Source organism: Condylura cristata, unplaced genomic scaffold, assembly GCF_000260355.1.
Source record: "Condylura cristata isolate star-nosed mole 26May11 unplaced genomic scaffold, ConCri1.0 scaffold00033, whole genome shotgun sequence".
Taxonomy (NCBI): domain Eukaryota; kingdom Metazoa; phylum Chordata; class Mammalia; order Eulipotyphla; family Talpidae; genus Condylura; species Condylura cristata.
In genome coordinates, this window is record NW_004567134.1 from 937,710 (window position 1) to 959,755 (window position 22,046).

General features: G+C 36.4%; 1 protein-coding gene across 2 annotated transcripts in view; it reads right to left on the reverse strand.

Annotated features, from left to right (window-relative positions):
• The window catches only part of RBMS3 (RNA binding motif, single stranded interacting protein 3), a 900,805-nt gene that overhangs the window by 694,064 nt on the left and 184,695 nt on the right, over positions 1 to 22,046 (reverse strand). For both annotated transcript variants that reach the window (XM_012732119.1, XM_012732121.1), the window contains exon 2: positions 1,038 to 1,211. In XM_012732119.1, the coding sequence (XP_012587573.1) occupies positions 1,038 to 1,163 (126 nt within the window). In that variant the 5' untranslated portion in view covers positions 1,164 to 1,211. The remainder of the gene's footprint in view (positions 1 to 1,037; positions 1,212 to 22,046) is intronic.

Below are 22,046 nucleotides of genomic sequence, written 5' to 3' on the forward strand. Positions count from 1 at the left end.
ACATTTTAGCAAGTTGTACTAATTTACATTTCAAATGGATTCCTCGAGATTTCTTTTAAGTGAGTGTATGACATTATACTTGATATCCACTTTCCCAATTTAGAATATTGGGACACTTTGAAACGCCATAACCTTAAAAGGCAAACATGCAAGTTAATGAAGTTAGTGTAGAAGTCCATATTAGGCCATTAGGTCTTTTGAACACCTGGAGAATCCAATTACAGACAACTGGGGGAGTTTCAGTGAGAAGCAAGCATGACTTATTTTCAAAGAGCTCACAACACCCAAAAATCTTGTTTGAATATTTAGCTTTGAACAGAAATCTTCCTAATCCACTTTCATCATGTCTTTTCCAAGTGCACACATGTGATTTATAATAACATAAAAATCTTTGTGAGGATTGGAATAAGAGAGGAAAATACAATTGCAGAAACAGGTATCCTATTTTACATGGTTCTCAAATTCCATGAGTTTATTTTCACCAGCAAGAGTTTATTTTTCTTGCTCTTTAGTCAACTAATGCCAACAATCATCAGATCTAAGTAGTTGTCACTTGAAAAAACTCTATTGATGAATTTATAGCCATATCTTTTTTAAATCTATGTGCCTATACCAACAAAATCATTGATGAAAGGTGTGATATCCAGACTCCCCTAACATCCCTGTGCCACTTTGAAACATACCTTTTCCTAGGGCAAAATCAACCAATCACATTCATAACCAACAGCTGCAAGGAAGCCAGAAAATAAAACCAGGGACATGTGACATGTCATTTTCACACAGCCCCATTCCAAAACACCCACAAACCTATTTCACTTTAAGCAAAACATCAATTCCACAAGTCATCACAATGTATCCTTTAAACACTTAGCAATCTCAATGATTCAACTTTTTTTCACTCAGGAGTAGCATATTGTTGCCTTATAAGGGTTACAGCATTAGATTTACAGCCCAGGTAATAGATATACCAACTTTGGATTCAAAGTGCACCCACAGGAAGCATCCAATTTACTAAATATGGAACAGTGGGTACTTACAGCAGGGTGTCCGGTACAGTAGGTGTAGCTGGCATGGGACTGGTAGTGCAAGCTTGCTCTGGGAAAGGAGTACGTACTCCAGGCTGGTTGACTGCTGTTCCATTGGGAGCTGAAACCAGGACTCATGGTCACTCGTGACTTACTAGTTTGATGGGCTCTCACTGCAGAGCTAGACTATCAAAAAGAAAGAAAGGTAATGTCAAGTCAGTTCTCCATAAAACCCCAATGAACTGTATACATAGTAGCATGCATTCTCATCTATGATCGTATTCTCATCTATGATCATATAGTCATCTGGGTAAGGGAAATAGCTGATTTCTTAAGAGGAAACATGAAATATTGTTCTGAATGGGATGAAAGTGTTTCTCACTCTAGGGATTTTGACTACATCCTAAGACACAAAGACTCATTGAAATGATCTGACCAAAAGAAGCATTTTTTAGTTGAGACACGCAACTCCATTATTTAGAAATGAGATATGTTTTAGCAGTGACACCAGGGGTGATGTTTTCAATGACATAACTGCCTTTTCATAACAGTTTTTACCTTAGAAATTCACTGTTCATTTCTATTGAATGCAGTAAACAAAAAACTTAGTTTACAAGGATTAGATTGAGGCACAGATTGGTTCCTAACTCTGAATAGTCTTCATTTCCATGATTCTATTGCTTGCCTGGGGGAGACATCAGCAGAAATCTGGACATCTTCCAACATGTCTCCATTCCACTGCCTAAAGACAGCAAAATGATGAAGGATTTGAAATCATCATTTACCCCCAACTGGCCTTTCCTATGTAATTAAAAATAGAGGACAAGGAAAGTATCAATCAATTTGCCAAATGTTAAATTTCTCTGGTTGTTCATAATTGTATATAGGGTAGAATGAAAAACAAAACTCATTTGTAACTTCTATCCTCATTGTCCTCAGATGGCCAGGGAATACAAGGCGTACAATCATTTCTTTTCTGAGAACACTTTCTATCATCAAATTGTAATAGCTACTTACCCAAGGAGCACAGTAACTTTCACAATAAATTCTATTTATAGACATGGGCTTGTGCCAGCTCAATCACTGGGAAAATGTGCTAATCTCATTGCCATTATATTCAGGAAACCTTGTGGGGAAGAAAGTTTTATCCAAGATTGCATTTCCCACTACACTAGATTCTAATACCAATAGTACTTAGAGTAACAAAATTTCTGAACACAGGTTTGGCTATCTTAAAGTAATCAAAGGAAAGATGGGTCTCAGTAATACCTCAACATTTTTGAAAAGGGAGAAAATTTAAATCAGTGATTAACTGATAGTGAATGAGTTACAACATTTAAACCCAAACCTGGAGAATAGTCTTATTAAGTTACACAAATTTATCTGATTGCATGTCTCTCCCCACTCTTTTTTCCATCATCACCCTAAGCATGGATGCTACCCAAGCATTCAACATTTCAATGAAATGTACAAATACAGCAACACAAACGTATATACCACAGTATAGATCCCTATAACAAATGTGTTAGAAAAGCAATGGTAAAGTTTTATAAAACTGGGATATATATACTAGTTTCTTGGTGTATGTATATAAATACACATCTACAATGTATGCACATGTGTATATATGTAAATGCATGCAGATATGCATATAAGTGTGCACATATATTTATGATGTATATATAATTTTATACATGTACATGAGTAATTCTATTTATAATGTGTATATAATTATATATAAATCATATATGTATGCCACATACACAACCACTTCAAAGACTAAATGAGTTTATGCTTCAAACTGCCTTTGGACCCAAGGTAACCTGATTTCTGCTCTGAATCTATGGTTATTACAATCAATCATTCATTAGCTCAATTAATCAATGACCATCACTTCTTCAAGACTGGGCATGGTTATATCTTTTAGCTGTTGTCACATTTAGATTAATTCAAGAATCTTACAGCTATTAGAAAATCAAGCAGGGTATATAGAAATGAGTTTGTAAATATTCTCATTTCTTGGTTTATTGTACCCCTGCAAAGCTTCAATCTCTGTCATCATTTTACATATGCTGGCCTTCCTCCTTTTTCTTCTTATTCTTCAAAGCTCATGTGAAGTTGTACATGTTACTTGGTTCAATTCCTGATGCCTCTGGTTTATGCTGACCTCATCTTTGTACTTGCACATTTCTCTCAATGTGTGGCTCAAATACTTTAACATATATTTATGTCATTTGAATTGTTCCCTACATATATAAATGTCAGCTCTCCAAACAGGCTGGGAGCCTATGAGGTCAAGATCATGCATTGCCTTTTCTACCACTCAAAGAGCTTTCAACCTCTTTGACATCTGAAGGCTCTCCCAGTGTCCATCTTTCTTACTGACGAAATAGCCCTTCTCTCTGTTCCTTCTCATCTCATCTACTTGCTTCTCTTTTTCTTTGTTCTTCCTTAACAAGGTCTTTTGTCAGGCCTTAATCATCAGCCCTGTGTTCTTCACTCTTTTAACTTCTTTTGTGATCTTATTCATTGCCAAGATTTTAAGAAATACTTCTAAGAAAATGACTCTCAGGTGTAATTTAACAGTACAAAATCTCTCCAAAATTTCAGATCCAAATATTAAATATCTGCTGGATGTTTATGTATAACTATTAATCACTACAAAGGGAACTAAAGTTTAAATTACTGTGTATAGTCTTAAACATTTTTTTGTGAATATTTGCCTCCCCATAATTTATTTGTTCTGTTAATGAAATGTGAATATTTTGAAATTGACGACATTGAAACTTTAGAACAATATAAATTCATTTATCGTTCTTCTAACTTCTATTATGAGTAACACCATATTTGGTTGAATCTCTTCAGTAGTTTTTGAGTTGATGTTATTATGATTTCCATTATTACTATGCCATATTTTATATTTAGGATTATATCAGGGTCATTAAAACTATATCAAGAACCTCTTTCCTTAAAAGTTGATTGATCATCCAATGATAAAATTCAATTTTTGTGTTTTTAGAAACTTCTTATTTAGGTGAGAGTTAGAAGCGAATTATAGAAGCATAGCTAATGCTTCTCTACTCTCTATGAGAGAAAGTTCAAACTTCCAACTCTTTCACTGAATAGTTTTCCCAATTCAATGATAACCGACATCAAGTTTCCAACACATTATTTTTCCAAATAATACTGGTAAGTTCACAACACTGTCATACCATCTATTTCCAAGAATGTCCTCATCCATTCCCAGTTCATACCATGATAGTCCTACCAAGCTCTAGCTTTTCTGGAAAACACACACTCAGACACCAGCCCGTTGGGACATTTGTTGCCACAGCTCACTGACATTACTGGTTTTGTGCCATCTTCATCTGATCCTTACAGTTATGTGGCTAACCAGGAAATCAACTCCATAGAGTGGATGTTTGGTAAGCACAGTGAAAAGGTCTCCAAAATCACTAGCATAAAATAAAAATGAAAATACAACAAGATACTAGTTTCTATCCACTAAAATGTTTAAAACCAGAAAGACTGGCAACCCTTCATATTAGTGAGGCCATTGAGACTCTGAAATATCCATACATTGTCAGTAGAGGGATAAAATGGTACAGCCAATGTTTGGTAATATATAGTAGTAGAAATCAGAAAGTAGTTACTGGGGGCATTGAGGGGAATTAATTAGAAAGGAGAATAAGGTAATGCTTAGGGTGATAGAAATATCTGCCTTCTTATTTGGGTGGTTGTTACATGAATGCCTATGTTTGCCAAAACTCATTCAATTGAGCACTTGAGATCTGTCCTGTCTATATATCTTAATTATAACTTAATCAAAGAAAAATATACTATCATAGAAAAATCGATACTGAAATTTCCATGGTCATGGAGAATAGAGAGGGCTCAGAAAATTGAAGCCCTGTGATCCCCAAATCCTAATTTTCTAGACCCCATAATTGGCTAATTTGAGTAATGCTATCTTTTCCCTCCTTGGCGTGTCCTCTGAGAACCATGCCAGAGAGCATCTAACAGCCAAAAGGCAGGCAGCCAGAGAGAAGAGCAAAGAGTCTGGATAAAAAGCTTCTGAATAACCAAGAGCTGGCAGCATCATCGAGTGTCTGCCAACAGATCAGGGGTCAGGGCTGTTGGAGCAAGACAAAATGGAGCACAGCACAAAAGAAGGGCCCTCGTACATGCTTCCAGAAATTGCAAAGCTCCAGGGAGCACTTGCTGTTCTATCTACTCACTCAGCACTAACAAACAAAAGGAAGATAAAGGGAGGGGGCAGAAGCAAGCTGCACGGAGACAAAATGTGATGAGGAAGAAGGGAATCACCGCCTCTGTAAGATTTCTAGACAAAACTGGGTGAGTGTTTCAAAGGGAGATTGAGACCTAACACAGCAACTTCTACCTGTCAGACACCATTCTCAGCAGTTTATATTTATATGATAAGGTCTATTATTCTAATAATATCACCGTGTAGTTACAGCTATTATCTGATTTTTGTAGATGAGAAAATTGAGACAAAAAGATATGAAACAAAAATGTACAATCATAACTACTAAGCAGTTGATGCAAATCCAGCACGGGAAGCCAAAATCCATGCTTTCAACTACTTTAGTATATACTGTCTGAGTTTTGATTCTCTTGTATCAGAGTCTAAGGTGAAGTCTCCTTTATTGGGGGTTGAGGTGAAGTCTCCTTTATTGGGAGTTGAGGTTGGTGTTTTTTGGTAAGTGCTGGGAATACAAAGAAAATAACTGTAAAAATCAGGAGGAAAGGTACAGGGAGTCTGATTTAGAAAATGTATACACACACACACACACACACACACATATGCTATTGAGGTTTATGCTATAGGGTTAGAAAGTGTTGAATCCTTATGGGATCTCCAAGTATTTAAAATGCCATACTGAAAGAAAAGAGACTGGGGTATCTATCGATTGATTTTTGTCCCCCACTGGGTATGGTTGCCTTCAAAGATTTATCACTCTCAACACTTCCAAAGTGTGTTTGGGCATGGCAGAATAAGTTCTCTCAGCATCAGAGAAGGTCCTGGGTAGAAAGTAGAAAGACACATTAGCAAAATCAGCTAGGGTGCTGTGACCTTGGTGAGTTAAGAACTTCCACACAGATGCAGTTGAAATCAGCAGTGAACCAGGAATGGTTTGGCAGGAATATGACATGGGTACTAGACACAGATACTACAATCACCTCTTTGGGAATAAGCTCTATGATAATGACAGTCATCATAACAGCAATGGTTATTAAACACTTGCTGCTATGTGCCTTCTATGCATTCTCTCTCTGAATCTTCAGAACAACTCAGTGGCTTAAGTGCTGTTATCCACGTTTTACTGATGAAGAATATGGGATATCCAGATGGGAGGCAACTTGTTTACAGACACACAGCTCGTAAGACACAGAGCAAAGGACCAAAGATTCAGAGGATGAAGTAACGTATCATGTCTAAGAAATATGGCTTAGGAATGAACCACAAACCCCACTCTGAAAGTGACATCAAGAGGGAAATCATTTTAAGTCAATATTAACATATAAGACAAAGCCAGATACCCAAAAGTGCACAAATGTGTTGTTAGGTAGAGGTTTGAGAGAACCCCTGAATATTATGGGCTAATGCCAGCTTTCTTTGTTGATGATATTATTATCAAGTGATAATGCACTAAAGTTAACTCGAGGTCGATAATCAGCGATAATACAATTGCCAAATCAAACTGCCATGTTTATCTCCTTTAGAAGGCTCTCAGTTATCATAAATATCTCAGTAGGAAAAAAACTGAGAGATCATTCTAGAAATGTACTCAACAAATTTATACTAAATTTGCTTTAAATATACTCCAAGTGTTACCTAAATGTATTGCCAAAGTTAGTCTTAAGAATGATTTATGTCCTTTATAATAAATGCTACTAAACTTCACAGAAAATACTGCATACACTATAAAGCTGAGTCCTATAAAGATGATTGTAGTAAATGTATTTCACCAACCTTGGCAGCCTACTTACTCTTCCCACAGCTCCTGCTGAACACAGCATATGCCCACACATAAATGGTTATTCCAGGTAACCCCCTCAGAGTCTGATGGAACCAGCTAGTCTCCTGAACCAACCTCAGCCAATCAGAAGACTTCTGGAAATATGGAACTGCCATTAAAAGAATTATAACTCTCCATTGGGCACTTGAACTAAGAAATGACGTAAAGGAAAACTAGGGATTGGTTTTGTGAAAGTAGAAATAGACTAAGTCCATTTGGGAAGGCGTGAGGGGAGAAACAGAGAATAAGGGTGGAGGGAAAGGAAAATTATAAACAAATTCAGGCAAATACAAGAGGCACTCTCTCTTGAAGGACATGGAAGAAACAATTCACTTTTGGATGACTTTTATAGGTTTTGGCTCCAGGGACTAGCAACAATTGGCTGTAGACCTGATCCTGAGCTCTGAAGGATAGTCTTTTATCCAGATATTCCAGCCTTCTTTCCTGCTTAAATGATGTTGAGAAAAAATTACTAAGGACTTACTAACAACTATACGAAAGGAAAGAATCAGATGTGCAGAAAGAAGCAGAGTTCAGAGACAAGTGGTCCAGATGGAGAGAGAAGGCAAAGACTTCCTACTTCCTGTAAGGCTTGTGATACATGTGGAGAGCTCCATGTTTTCCACCCCCCCCCCCCCCACAGTCAGGGTCAACCCCCTTGTCATCTCACATTTAAGTGGATTTCTCTCCCTCAAAAGGAGAGTATATCACAAAAGGAGTATATTTCAGACATTAGTATTCTTTACCTATGTGCATCTTCATTTTCTCCTGCAAAATGGACAGATCATCCTTCTGCTTTGGATTTTTAAATTAGTGCCTCCAGTTGGGACATTAAGACTTCAGTGACTCATTTCTAAAGCAAAATGTGTACAACAAGCTTCCTACTTAAATAATGACATTCCAGGTCAAGTAGTTAGTGTAAAAACACTGCAAAGTATATTCTGCAGTCAAGAACAGATTAATAGAGATGATTTAGAAATGAAACATAATCTAACATCTACTCAAAAACACAATATTGTAAACATCCCTATTGTTTATTGTTTTTCCATTGTTCATTTTTCTTTTGTGTGATATGCATGATGCTAGAGAAACAGAAAGTGCATGAAACTTACGCATGTGCCTGCATAGACACACGTGCGCATGAGCACACACATATCTTAAATACCCACAATGAACTTATGGGGAAGCAAATGTCAACATGAAGTTCACAGAGAGGCTAAATGACTTCCTGTGTGTGTTTATTTCCCCGTACTGCCCATGAGGAAGTCTAAAAAGAACAGTTTCTACCCAACAGCTCTCAGCTTTTCAATAGGTTTTTCAAAGCTCCCTTCCCACCCCGTGCCCCAAGCAAAGGGTTCCCGCTGTGTGGTTTCTAAAGATTTCACTTACAACCAACTGAAAACAGAGCCTGAATGGACAGTCAAACCCACACCAAACCTCTCTTTGCACCCTGTGTGGGACAAGTGGTTACTTTGTTCATTTACAAAGGCCTGTGAGAGAGAACTGCCCCTATGGTATAAGAAGCGCCTTTCAAACAAATCCTTTTAAACAGATCTAAATCATGACACTCAAAGGGAAGGAGGCTACACAAGGAAAGTGGTAGAAACTTTTTAAGTTCTTCTCACAATCCAAAGCCCCAGAGGAAAAGAAAAAATTCTTCTCCTACATATTATCTTTTGTAACATTCCTCAAAGATGAGTCTTGCTTGGTCTCCACAGATTTGCTTGCTTCTCTTGAGGAAAATGAAGGCTTTCTTTTTGCTTATTTTATTTGCTGTTGTTGTAATTGTTACCCCCTGACATGGGGACTGCCTTTTTCTACCTTTTTTTTTTTTCTTGACTTGCAATACAAAGTATCTGAGTGAGCTTTCTTAAGAGAAGACCTTTTATAAAATAATCTTAAAACATGGTGTTTTCTGGCACTTAATTCTATTGTTAATGTCCAGTTTTAAAACTTCAAAGGGTGAAATGTGATAGAATGTTCTGTATACTCTGCAGACATGTTTCAGAGCTCTTGCCAGTCTCTCTGGTGTTTCCCTAGTTCCAACAGAAGACCATGTCTGGACCAGCGAGGTTATGCTAGGTGACTCACTCCTATCTGATTGGACCAGGGACTCACTGGCCCCACACTGAGCCACCAGCTGTTCTCATTAGGGACTGCCACTTAGTAGTAAACATCTCTTGGGATAGAGTGAAATGAAGCTCTGACTACTGTAGCAGAAGCATCTCCATAAAAGGGGAAGATACCATGGCCTCACTCGTCTAAACTATGGGCAAGGAACTAAGTGTTAAAACACCAAAAACAGATGGGATTGAGGGGACACATTTTAAAGAGAAGTTAATTTTCCAACACATGGTCAAATATGATCCATCTCACAAAGCCAGTGGAGGCTGTAGGTACAAGAAGAGACCCCCAGACTTACTTGCATTCAATTATATGGCAAGCATGGCTGCTTGGTCTTTCTCCTAGACCCCCTGCTCAGGCAATCCTCTGAGCATTCTGGTACTTATGGTTCAAGGTATCTGTATGATGCAACTGGCACCACCCTTTTCATTACAATTATCCGCCACAATGACCGCAATGACTCAGTACTTTCGAGACTGGAAAGCTGATTTTTGGTATGAATGTTCTGGTATGAATGGAGAAGAAACTTCACATTTTCTCTGTTGCTTCTATATCCCTATCCAGAAAGCATTGCGGAAGGTCTACACTGAGGTCTGCTATCTCCCCGCTCTGTAATTTGGGGGAGTCTCTCCCCTGAGGATACTGGAGTGATGGCAATCCTTGCTGAGAGGGCAGGGAGGGATGCTTAGATAATGTCTATGCCTTTTTTTTCCTGTCTTCCCCACAGGCTCTTAATGCCTCCCCTCCCTCACCCAATGGAGGGGGGGTGTCACAGGATCTAGGATTGCAAATACAAGTCTAGAAAAAGGGATGGTTCTTAAGAAGAAAATGTCAACTATATTTTTAAAGCATTACATTAGAATCCCCATGTACCTCATGGGGCAAGAGGTGTCTTTACCTCATTTCACAAAACCTGGCTGTTAACAAGTAAATGTAGCCATAACACAGAATGATAAAAAATGACACCTGTGTAAGCTTAGCCTTTGTGAAGAGGAGGGCGTGTGGCTAGATGAGTAGCCATACTAGCATCTCTGCCTGAGTTTTGACCACTGTGGTAACTGATCCCAACATCCTCTCCAGAGCTAGAAGAGGTTTTGGTATTAATGGAAAGCAGATGGAATAGTAGCTGAAGGTAAAAGAATGAGTAAACAGTTATGTAATGGGGGCGAACCAGTATTACATTAATACCTTAAAAGAAATTCAGAGTAAGAAATAATATTTTTCAAAGTTCTGAGATATTCCAAGGAAAACCAACAAATCACTGGAGAGCTAATGAGTACCATTCCTTGTACCTTAGTCAGAAACAGAATTTGCCAACCAGGAACATGCAAACCAAAACATGGAATGAAATTCAGGGATATACGGGCTATTGTTTGCTTTTGAGGGTATTCTGTTATAAAGCAGCTTTTAACTACGTGACATGGCAGCGACTTATTCTTCATAGTAAGTGAATATATTAGAATTTTCAAGATTTATCTCATGACAACCTTGGGAAATAATTGAGGTTTTGCTTATGATTTCCAAAGGCATAAACAAAACAGTGACCCAGGTCAAGTTAGCCTCATAAAATGTTAAAGTAAGTTATTTTTGATTGACTCAGTTGCTTATATCTACTCAGGGAATTTTAAAGTTTGGTCTCTCTTTGTTTCTTACTTTAATAGTTATAACTAATGCTTACAACAGTGATGACATGTTTGTTCAGACCATGCCTGCTCGTTAGGCCCAGAGAAGATCAAATAGAAACTTGTAAACCTGAGTGGCCTCGCCTGGGAGAGATTTTTCATGCATTATGATGATGGATTAGACTAATTATTAGCAAATGGATGAGATTCTAACAATGTGCCAGTATCTTTTGAGTTGGATACCATTTTGTTGTAAGAAGTTCATAGCCAGAGATCAGAGAGGGAACTCTGAAATAATAGTTAAATAAATAGATATAAGACATATATTGAGCTTTCCCCCAGAACCTGGCACAGAGTTTCTAAAACTGTTGGAAATTCCTGAATGGTAAAAACACTCAGAGCTTCTTTTCTTCTAATAGTTGGACTTTTACTCTTGTTTCTATCAGAGTTCCTAAATCCCTTGGGATCTCTTGGGTGACTCCATTCATTCTCTGTAAAGGGGTGAAGAACTTGAAGTTGAGTTCATAAGCAATCATGCCTACATAATGAAGCCTTCATGGAACTCCTAAAAGTGTGGAATTCAGGTTGGGGAGTTCCCAAGTGGTGAATACACAGAGGTGCCTAGTTTAGGGAAGACTGAGACCCCTTCTCAATATCTTGTTCAATGCATCTATCACATCTGGACAGTCATCTGAATGCTCACCTCTCATAATAAATAGATCAGCAGTAAGCAAATATTTTCTTGTGTTCTTTGAGTTGCTATAGCAAATTATTCAAGCCCAAGGAGGGGGCCTTGGGGCCTCTGATCAATAAGTCAATAAGTTACACATAGAAAACAATCTGTATTTGTAATTGGTGTCACAAAGGAGGACAGTCTTGTACAACTGAGCTAGTAGCCTATAAAATATGATGTTATCTTCAGATAGATATAATTAAATCACTGCACACAACTGGATGGGAGTAATCTCTGAACATTTGGTAACCAAAAGTGTAAGAAGTAAATTGTTTTGTGAATGTAGTAAAGTTGAGATACATAGCAAAAATGTGGTTTCCCTATTCATCGTTCCTGTGCCTCTGTTTCCTCTTCTATAAAGTTGTCTAGTAATAGGAACTACCTCATTAGATTGTCACAGAGATTAAATCAGTAAACAATTGAATGTTTCATCTTCATGAGCTGTTTCTAAAATTATTATTGAACTAAAGTGTTCCTGCTAATTTATTTTAAAAAGAGCAAACTTTGGGAGACTAAAATGTATAAATGCCTTCTTTTTCTCTCTCCTTCACTTTTCCCTTACTTTTTCATTATGCCCTCCCTTCTTTTATTCCTCTCTTATTCTCTTTACACCTCCTCATTCCTCTTAATGAAAAAAAAAAAGAAAAGAAAAGAAAGAAAAGAAAAGGAAAGAAAAGGAAAGAAAAGGAAAGAAAAAGAAAAATCAACCCGGCCAAGGCTAATTTCTTTGTACCTGATTAATTGATTTTAACACTTATTTTTCTTTTCCACACTAAAAGTCACTTTACAGCTAATTCCTGGCTCAGTGCACAGTCAATGAGCCCAAGGACAGTATTGCTCCTGCATGAGTATGCTGGAAGTTAAAGTCACACAGAACATCCCTGGAGGACAGTCCCATAGCCCAAGAGTGACATAGATTGGAATGGACTGATTCCTCAAAACAAAATTAGCTTATGAAAATGACAATAATATAAATGGAAAATGATTATTGCATTTCTTTTAATAGGTTAACATCAAGAAGTAAGCAAGTTTATCTGCTTAGAGAGGAATTCCAATGATAGTCTATAAATAATGCAAGGGCAGGAGTTAACAATTTTTATCTCTACCACTGGAACCATATCAAATACACACAGTAAATGTGTTACATGAATCATCCATCCATGGTACCAACCATTTATTCAGCACTTATCTATATGAGCTTGCAACGGGCCAAGTTTTGTGTAGATATTAGGGCCACAACTCTGCGTAAAAAGTTAAAAATGATCAATAATTAGCCAGAGAAGTGGACATATAGACAATCACAAAGTAGGGGACTTTTTGTAATTTAACATGAATTACAGAGTAAGAGAATGTACAGCAGGGAAACCTACCATATCATGGAGACAGGGAAGGAGACTACCTGGGAAGGTGTATATACCACTGGCTTTAAACAGGAAAATTTGGCATTTAATGTAATATCTGAAATATATAGAGGGATGCTCCAGATAGTGAGAGAATGAAGTTCATTGCTCCATTCTCTAGAAACAAGAATGCTTCTCATTTTGTGAAGGTTTGGTTGTCAAAAAAGCAGGGGTTATGTATGAAGTTAAGTGTGTCAAGGGCTGAGGGTGAAAGCATGCTCCTAAGGCAATTTTCAGGGGAAAGATGTTAGTAACTGGGGAAAAAAAGAAGAAAGAAAAGTTGGATCTGGAGAGGAATTTAAATTTTTAGCCAAGGGCTAAAGTTAACTAGTGAAGTATTCTATTTGGGGATGTGAATGATTAGATTTGATCTTAATAGCAGATACTAATGAGGTCCATTGAACTGGATGAGGACAGGTCTAGACCAATAGTTGAGGGTTGGACTAGGAAGAACATTCAGTGATACAGACAAGATATGATAGTGGCCTGAAGAAGGTAATTATGAAAGGATAGATCTGTGATATATTTAGGATGGACTTATGAGGATGAAGACTGGAGGGAGAGAATGAAGAATCAATTTCCAGGAGATAGATGACACAGGCATTCATTAATCTAGGAAACAAACAAAGACAATCATTTTTGAGAGATAGGTGTAAAAGATAAATTCAATTTTAAGCCTATTGAAACTAAGATGAATGTGTCTATTATGTGGAGAAATGTGAGGATTTAGTAGACAACTCTGGACTCGAGTCATCAGCACCTAAGACATACAAATGAACTGAGTTGCAAAGGCAGTAAGTTTAAAGTTATCACCAAAGTTATTACTATAAGCTTAAGGTGATGAGCTCATTCAATTAAATCCAATATCGAAAAGCTTGATTCCCATCAGTCAAAGGTATATATTATATTAGTGGAAAATTCTATAAAAGTACTGTTTCCATGCTGCAGAGTATGGCAAAGTACCAGGAGTAGTTTGCCCTTGGCATCAAGCTCATTCTAATATTAGTACCAGTTATTGAGTTCCTATTTCAAAAGGCATGGATGATGGGGATTTTTTGTACTAAAGCAAACAATGTGTATTCTACCAGCCACGCAAATCATCACAGACCAAAAAAGAAGACTGGCTGTCAGAGAATTAAGTTTACAGTAACAAATGAATCTTAGTAAAAAAAAATATATATATATAATCACTACCAAAAACCTGTTTATCCACCACATGACTTCTAATTTCAATGACCCTTCTATGCATCCTTCCCCAGTAATTGGGCCACTAGTTATATTATCTCAAGATTGTTACAGTTTATATATGTATTTGTTACACACTATTCTATCAGCTAATTACTTACTGCTAACTTACTATATGCAAGGTACTGAGCAACATCCTGCAAAGGGCACAAAAATTGTCATATTTCCATCCTAAATAATGTACATCTATTTGAACTTATCAGTAGATACTCAGTAATTGTTTACTACAAGAACTGCTCCTACTCACCTATCAAAGTTACATATATTTTCAAATGGTCTACTGAAATGTGAATGATTTTGTGGTCTTACCCCTTTTGTAGTCCCTTATGAGATAATTATTCCATAAATGCAATAATACTAAAAGACTTATCAACTGTGGTCAACTGGTATTTATTCCTGGCATGCAAGGATAGTTCAACATCTGCAGATCAATCAACAAGATACATCAACATAAACAAAAATGAAGGATGGAAACCACATGACTTTCTCAATAGATGCAGAAATCATTTGAAGAAATCCAACATCCATTCATCATTCATTATAAAATGCAACAAAGTATGTATAGAGGGAACAACAATATCATAAAGGATTTATATGAGAAGACAAGAGCTAACATACTCAACAGTACAAAGTGAAAAGACAATAATGGTCACTCTATTTACTTTTTTCAACAATGTATTAGAGTTCCAATCAGAGCAACTAGGCAAGAAAAACAAATAAAAGGATCCAAAATGGAAAGGAAAAAGGTAAAATTTACTGTTTGCAGAGAATATACCATTACATATAGACAATCATAAAGTAAGTTTTTCAGGAAACAAAATCAACATACAAAATATGTAGTGTTTCTATACAACATTAACAAAGTAGCATAAAGAAATTAAGAAAACTATTCCAGTTGTAATTATATCCAAAAAAATGAAACCCCTTGAATAAATTCAAGAAGGTGAAGTTCTGTACACTAAAAACTGGTACTGTTACAGTACCCCAAGAAATAAGAGAAAGAACTTGACTCTTAGAAGAGTAAGAGGAATCAAATAAATTTATAATTGGAACCTATTTTATTTTAGCTGTATATACATATTAATAAAAGTAGAATATATGTATGTGTGTGTACGTGTGAATAACACACACATGCATATAAAACAAGGGTACACACTTGCTAATGTACACAGAGTAAACGAGACAGGGAGATCAAGGGAGAACAATGTTTACCTTTGACCAATACTTGTGGTCATTACTTAATTCATTTTCACAGTAACCAATCATGAGGTCATTAGTGAAACTTCCAGAGCAAGAAAATCCTTTGGGGGGGTCAAAAAAATGTGTCTAATTGCAAAGTATACACTCTCATCATCTTTGGTACATTACCCTCTACTCAATGGACAAATCTAGGACAAAATTAGGACAAGTGACCAGAGGGTCAACGATAGATAGATAGATAGATAGATAGACAGACAGATAGATGATAAGAAATAAATCTGAACAAATAAGAAAGTGAATGAAAAGATAAAGATAGGGAAATGGGAAAGAGTCTTCTGAGCTAAACTTCTATTTAGGAATTTTTGGATGAGAGCAAGATCCTGTCTGGTTTGACAGTGATAATACTGAAAACCCTTTATATTGGCTTATTTGCTCATGTTCTGTGTCAATTGGTCAAAGAGCCAAAGCTTTAGAATTCTTTGACCGCCTCACCCATCCATTCTATTCCAATTCTCCTTAGTTTGTACTGGCATAAGGAAGAACATGTCCATCCTAAGGTTATTCACCTTCTGCAAGTATGCTTCCATTTGGCCCATGAAAGGAAAGTCAGTGAATGGTAGATTCTAGAACATCTGCCTTGAGATTGCAGATATTAACAAGAGAGACAATAGGAGCATAAATTGGGGGATGCAGAATGGGGGTCTGTTTCAAAATAAATTTACTATTTTCTAGATAAAACTGAAAGCAGAGATTCATCTATGCCTCCGTCCTTGCACACAGAGAACATGATGTCTCTGTTGGCCAGAGGATTACACAGAAAGGAAACTGTCAGATCCTGGAGCAACACTGAGACATTCAGGTAAGTGGCTGAGAAATGCCTGGAAATTTAGAACATTACTTTAAAGTTCCTGTGTGAGTAGGAAAGATGGATGGGGATTATCTGTATCTCTATTTTCAGAAAACTGCCAATATAGCAAAATAGTTTGCAGGTTACACATCAGTAACCCTTTCAGTCAAAAGCCTTGATTTGCTAAATTGATTTTGAGGGTTTTTTTTTTTTTCCTTCTTTGGGAAGCCTAAGTGGATACGGCAGATTGGATTTTGCAGTCATAAAAGGAAACACATGTGGCCCAATTAAAGAAGCTAATTTCACATTTCCTGTCATGTCAGAAATCCCAACTTTGTAGGATCAAATTCATAAATTTAAAAGAAAAAAATCAAAATATCTTTGGTAAATAAGGTAAAGAGTAGGCAAGCCATGCTAGTTTGTTTGGACAAGTGGAGATTAAAACAGTCTTTAAGTTTAAAAGTGGCATATTTTTATTTTAACTGAAAACATGACCAAGTAATGTATCATAAGGGTGGATGTACGAAGACTTGACATTTTTATTTTGTCCAAAACTTTATCAAAGGAAAATGTACAATTTATGTAATGACTGTTCAAAAGTGAACTTTATATTTCTTCACTCTCCAGTCACATCTCATCGTTACTTCTACTAACAGTTGGAAGCTCAGCCATTGCAGGCTGTGACCAGTATTCAGGTTTAGTATGCATTTTTGCTCCCTAATTCATGCCAACTCAACAGTATAAGCCATTTCTTAAAAATAAGACTTTGAGGCCCTCCCTGGTGGCGCAGTGGGTTAAAGCACAGCACTAAGAAGCTTAAGCCACTTCTGCATGAGTTCGATCCCCGCCTGCCCCAGAGGTGACCATATGGCGAGGCAGACCTCTCCTGACCCGCCGGCTGCTCCCCTCAGCAGTGTACTTCGTCGATCTGCCTGTTCTGCTCCCCGCTCTGTCTCTGGTGAATCCTCTCACCCTCCGCATCTCTGGCCCACACCCCAGTTCTGTATGAATAAATAAATGTCTTTTTAAAAAAAAGACTTTGAAGTTATGATTTTATACAAAGAAATGACAATTGTTCGCATAAAGGTAGCCAATGCCCTAGTTGATCTGAATGCCTGACTCCTCCTTCTTGCCACTATATTCTTCCATCACTCTGTTCCAACCCACTGTCTTCCCTGCTGTCTCTCATACATTCTCACTGTGCTCTTGCTTCAAAGACTTAGTGCTTGCTACTCCCACATCCTGGGAAAAAGCCTTCCCCCTCAATCTCACAATTGCCTTGTAGGCCCATACCAGCTACCCAAACTCATCCCATCCCAGCACAATGTTTTTATTTTAACTGAAAGCATGACCAATTCCGTCTGTGTAGCAGGCAAGATTCTAGGATGGTCTCCAAAATACCCAACCCTTGATATGCATGCCTTCAGCAACCCCCAGGATTAAGTTCAGTGCAACAATATAAATGTTATTTAATATTATTGAACTATAAAGTTAAAGAATGCTCAGTTAGTAAATTTTATATTTTAAACAGTGTTTTTTTTTAATGAAACCCTATGATTCAATGAATATTTTTAATAGCCAGCAGCTAGAACAATGCTTAAAACTAAAAAAATAAAAAATTAAAATATTAAAAAAAAGAAGAACATGTACCCAAGGAACAAATACTGATCATGAATTCAAAGCTATAACCTATAAAATGAAAGAAAAAATATACTTCATATAGACCAGAGAATAACCTAGCAAAAAGTCGAAACCTTAGAAAACTTAAGCATAAAACATAACTGAAGTTAATTTTCAAAAGCAAAACAAGAGAAAAAGGAGATAAAACATGAATTCATCGACTAAACCTCAATTTATTTTTGGTTAACAAACATATAGGTACTATATGTTATTCTCAGGGGCCACAAAGGAAAGGAAATAGAAATTAACACATAAATATATTTTCCTTCTCCCTCTCCCAAATCAGAAAAAAAGAAAAGAAGCTAAACAAAATGAAACAAAAATTATAAAATATATACATAAAACAAATGTAGAGTTTGATGAAATTTAATGTCAGTTTTCAATTTCACACGTTTCTGGTATTTTTAAAAGTTTCAAGATAAAATTGGATTTTCAGAATGACTGAATATCCCTATCACAATCTATGTATTGCCACTTATCCAATGTTAACTTAGGTTTGGGTATGTTGTGCTCTAGTTTTCATACAAGTAAAGTGGTTGATTGAGTAATGAATGTGAGAGTGTACTTAAAACATAATGTGAGAGTGTACATCTACACCTAGGATGAACAATCAATGCACATTAGTCTTTTTTAATGCTGTTGTGTTATTAGCATTAAATCAAATGCTGTATGGAAAAATACATTATATCTTTATTACTAAGAAACCCAGGAAATTGGCTGGAAGCACAATTTACTTAATCAGTGACATTTACTGATTAAAATGAAAAGAAATGTCATCCATTATGGCTAAAAAAGTCCATTTTATTCAGAAACTACACAAGGATTTTGCTACTTTTTCACCATTGGAATGGATATTATGACCATTAAAATAAAACAAGAAAAATATGTTTTAAAGTTGAAAAGATAGAACCACACTATCCCTTAGGTATTTTCGTTCCCATAAGATTTAATCCTAAAATTATAACATAAAAATAAATTTAAGCAAGGTGAACAGGGTCAGAGTGAAATTACATAATAAATTGAATAGTGTTCATATATAACAACCACAGTGATTAGAAAACCTATTAAGAAACTATTTATAATACTATCAAAAATTGTAAAATCCCAAGAAATAAAACCATCAGAAGATATAATAACTTCATAAAACAGAATTAAAATAATTTCAATACATCTTGACAAACTCATTACAATGGTCATAGGGAAGGGAAATTACAAAAGAATCTTCAAGCAAGCTAAGTGCGCCAAAACAAATAAGCAGATCAAATAAATGGAATACTCATTGGAAATCAAAAAAAAAAAAAAAACAATCAAGCCATTTGTGACAACATGAGTGGAGGGGGAAGGGGTTGTGCTGAGTTCAATAAGTCATAAAAAGAAAGACTGATATCACTTACACGTGAATACAGACAAACCAAAAAAAGTGTCGGGTTGGGTCAAAGTCAGAAACTAGCCCGTGAAAGCAGACTATAGAATGGTGACATTCAGAAGGGGAGAGAAAGTGAAAGGAAGAGCTCAAAGTGGAAAGGGGGTACAATGGAATAAGACACGGACTGTCGATGCTTTGATTGTAAGAACACTATGATAACATCACCAGAAGGGGAAGCCCTACCTGTCCAAAATACAAACAACAATGTAAACCAACATTACCTCAATACAAGGAAAATGAAGAGTGAAAAAAAGAAATATTGAAAAGAAATGACAATGAATGGGACTTTTACCAAATATGACAGCAAGAAGGGTGAATAATTAAAAAATAAACCATCTATAGATATAACTTCATATACACATACATATAGATATATGTGTACACACACACACACACACATCTTTAGAAATACTTAGAACAAGAATAGAATGCATGCTACACAGCTGGTAACTACTCTGTGGAGGCAGACTGAGTTGGAAATGAAGGAACAGAGATATATTATTTATAATTTCCTATATACATTTAAAAGTAAATAATTAAAAATAACAAATTAAAATAAAAAATAGTAAAAAGACAAAATACACTTTTCATTAACTTCAGAATCCTACCAACATGCATTAAGTGGTCATAAAATTGGAATAAGCCACGAATGTAAAGTGTTTTCAGTGTCGACTCCTATTTAAAGCAGGCTGAAATCTTGTTGGTCTATTGTAGATCCCAACACTGTTGACTATACTGTGGAAAATAGATTTATTTGCGCTAAACAAAGATACTGAGTAATCCATAGCCTTACCATTTAAAGATATATGGGAAACAGATGCTTCCTCACACAAAAGGATTTATTTCTCTACAGATGTAGCCATGGAAGTCTGCTGTCCTGTTGCTGTAGTGAGTTACATTTGAAAGAAAAGTACAGCATTGCTTTATTCCAGAAGGACTCTCCTACAAAGGGCAACACACAATATTTTCCAGAACCCACCACCACAAGATTGCAGATGGTGATGTGTACAAATTGTAGAAAACTGTTAAGATATCCTATGTTGAATACATTAGAACACTTACTCACATGATTAATAATGGAACTAGACAGATATTAGCTGACAAGAGAAAAAGATATGTTCAAAATGAGATTCAAATGAGATAGCAAGCCAACTAGTGTAATAAATCAGTGAAGAAAGCAATATCTTTGTGAAAACATAGGAAACTTCAATTTATAGGGGAAAGAATACGAACTCGTTCTCAAACTTTGTACGTCAACACAGAAGACAGGATATTTATTCAATATTCATGGGGCGCGTGCTCTGTGGTGAAGATTGTGATGAGTGTTTGGTATTCAAAAATGAAAACACACAAGCTTTTGCTCTTATGGAATTGCCATTTAGTTGTTGCAACTAAATAACATCAGAATGTTAAATAGACACTTCTCCAAATGACTCATACAGATGCCCAACAGGCACATGAAAAAAATGCTCATTGTTACTTATTACTAAGGAAATACCAAGGCCACAATGAGAAGTCTCCTCACCATTGAGAATGACCCCTACCAAAAAGGCCAGCAATAACAAGTTAGTGAGGGTGAAAAGAAATAGTACTCGCATGCACTAGTGATGGGAATGGGGACTGCCCCCCAACCTGATGACAAGTAGCATTGAGGCTTCCCAAATATTAAAAAATAGATCGGTCAGTGGTTTAGGTGTTCCACTCCTAGGTACCTACCTGAATAATGCAAATACAGCATTTTGAAGTGCTATTTCCAATAGCCAAGCTACGGGAATAGCCTAAGTGCCCCATGACAGATGAATGGACTAGGAAGGTGTGGGCTATCTACACAATGGAATACTACTCATTTATTTAAAAAAAAAATCGTCATTTGCAACAACAGGGAGGAAACTGGAAGGGATTACTCAAAGCAAAATAAATCAAAAGCAGAATGACAAATACCAGATGATTTCACTTCTACGTGGGACAAAAAGAAACAAAAGAACAGCCAAAACTAAACCAATTAACCCTAGAGATCTTAGTGCAGGGTTGAGGCTGCCACAAACGGGTGCTGGGAGATGAGACAGGGTGAGGAGGTCAGTCGTGAAGGATTGTGGTCCTCTGGTGGTGGTGCTTGATGGTAGTACACATCTGTAAATGTGTGAACCCCAAAGCCAAGTCAGAGACAGTGCTGTGAAATCACAATTACAACAACAAAAAAAGATACAACATTTAAACTAATTTTTAAAAAGCTGTAGGAGTTGAAGTAACAATGACTGAGGTCTGACTTCATGCTTCTGTTTGATGTTCAATAGAGATGAGGGAGTCAACCACACTCATTTTAAAATATTGAAAAGAAGAAAACAAGAGATGAAAACAAAAGGGTAAAGAACCTGTCTTTAACATAGCAATCCCTCTATTAATAAATGATCAAATTTTGGTAGTGATAAATCCCCAGTTTTTCTGAATACACACTATCTCATTTACCTGTTTCCATATGATCTTTTAAAAGTCTTTTATCTCATTAATGGCGCTCAGAAATTATTCCTTTTTTTTTTTAAACAGCCTTATTTCTATAGTGAGGTCCCTTCAGATTTTGCTATCTTATCAGCTCTTACCACATTACCCCTGGCCTGGATCTTTTGAAAACAATACTGGACATCTTTATATGACACATTTTATTATTTCTTGCTATTTTATGTGTTCCTGTTGACCTCCCTT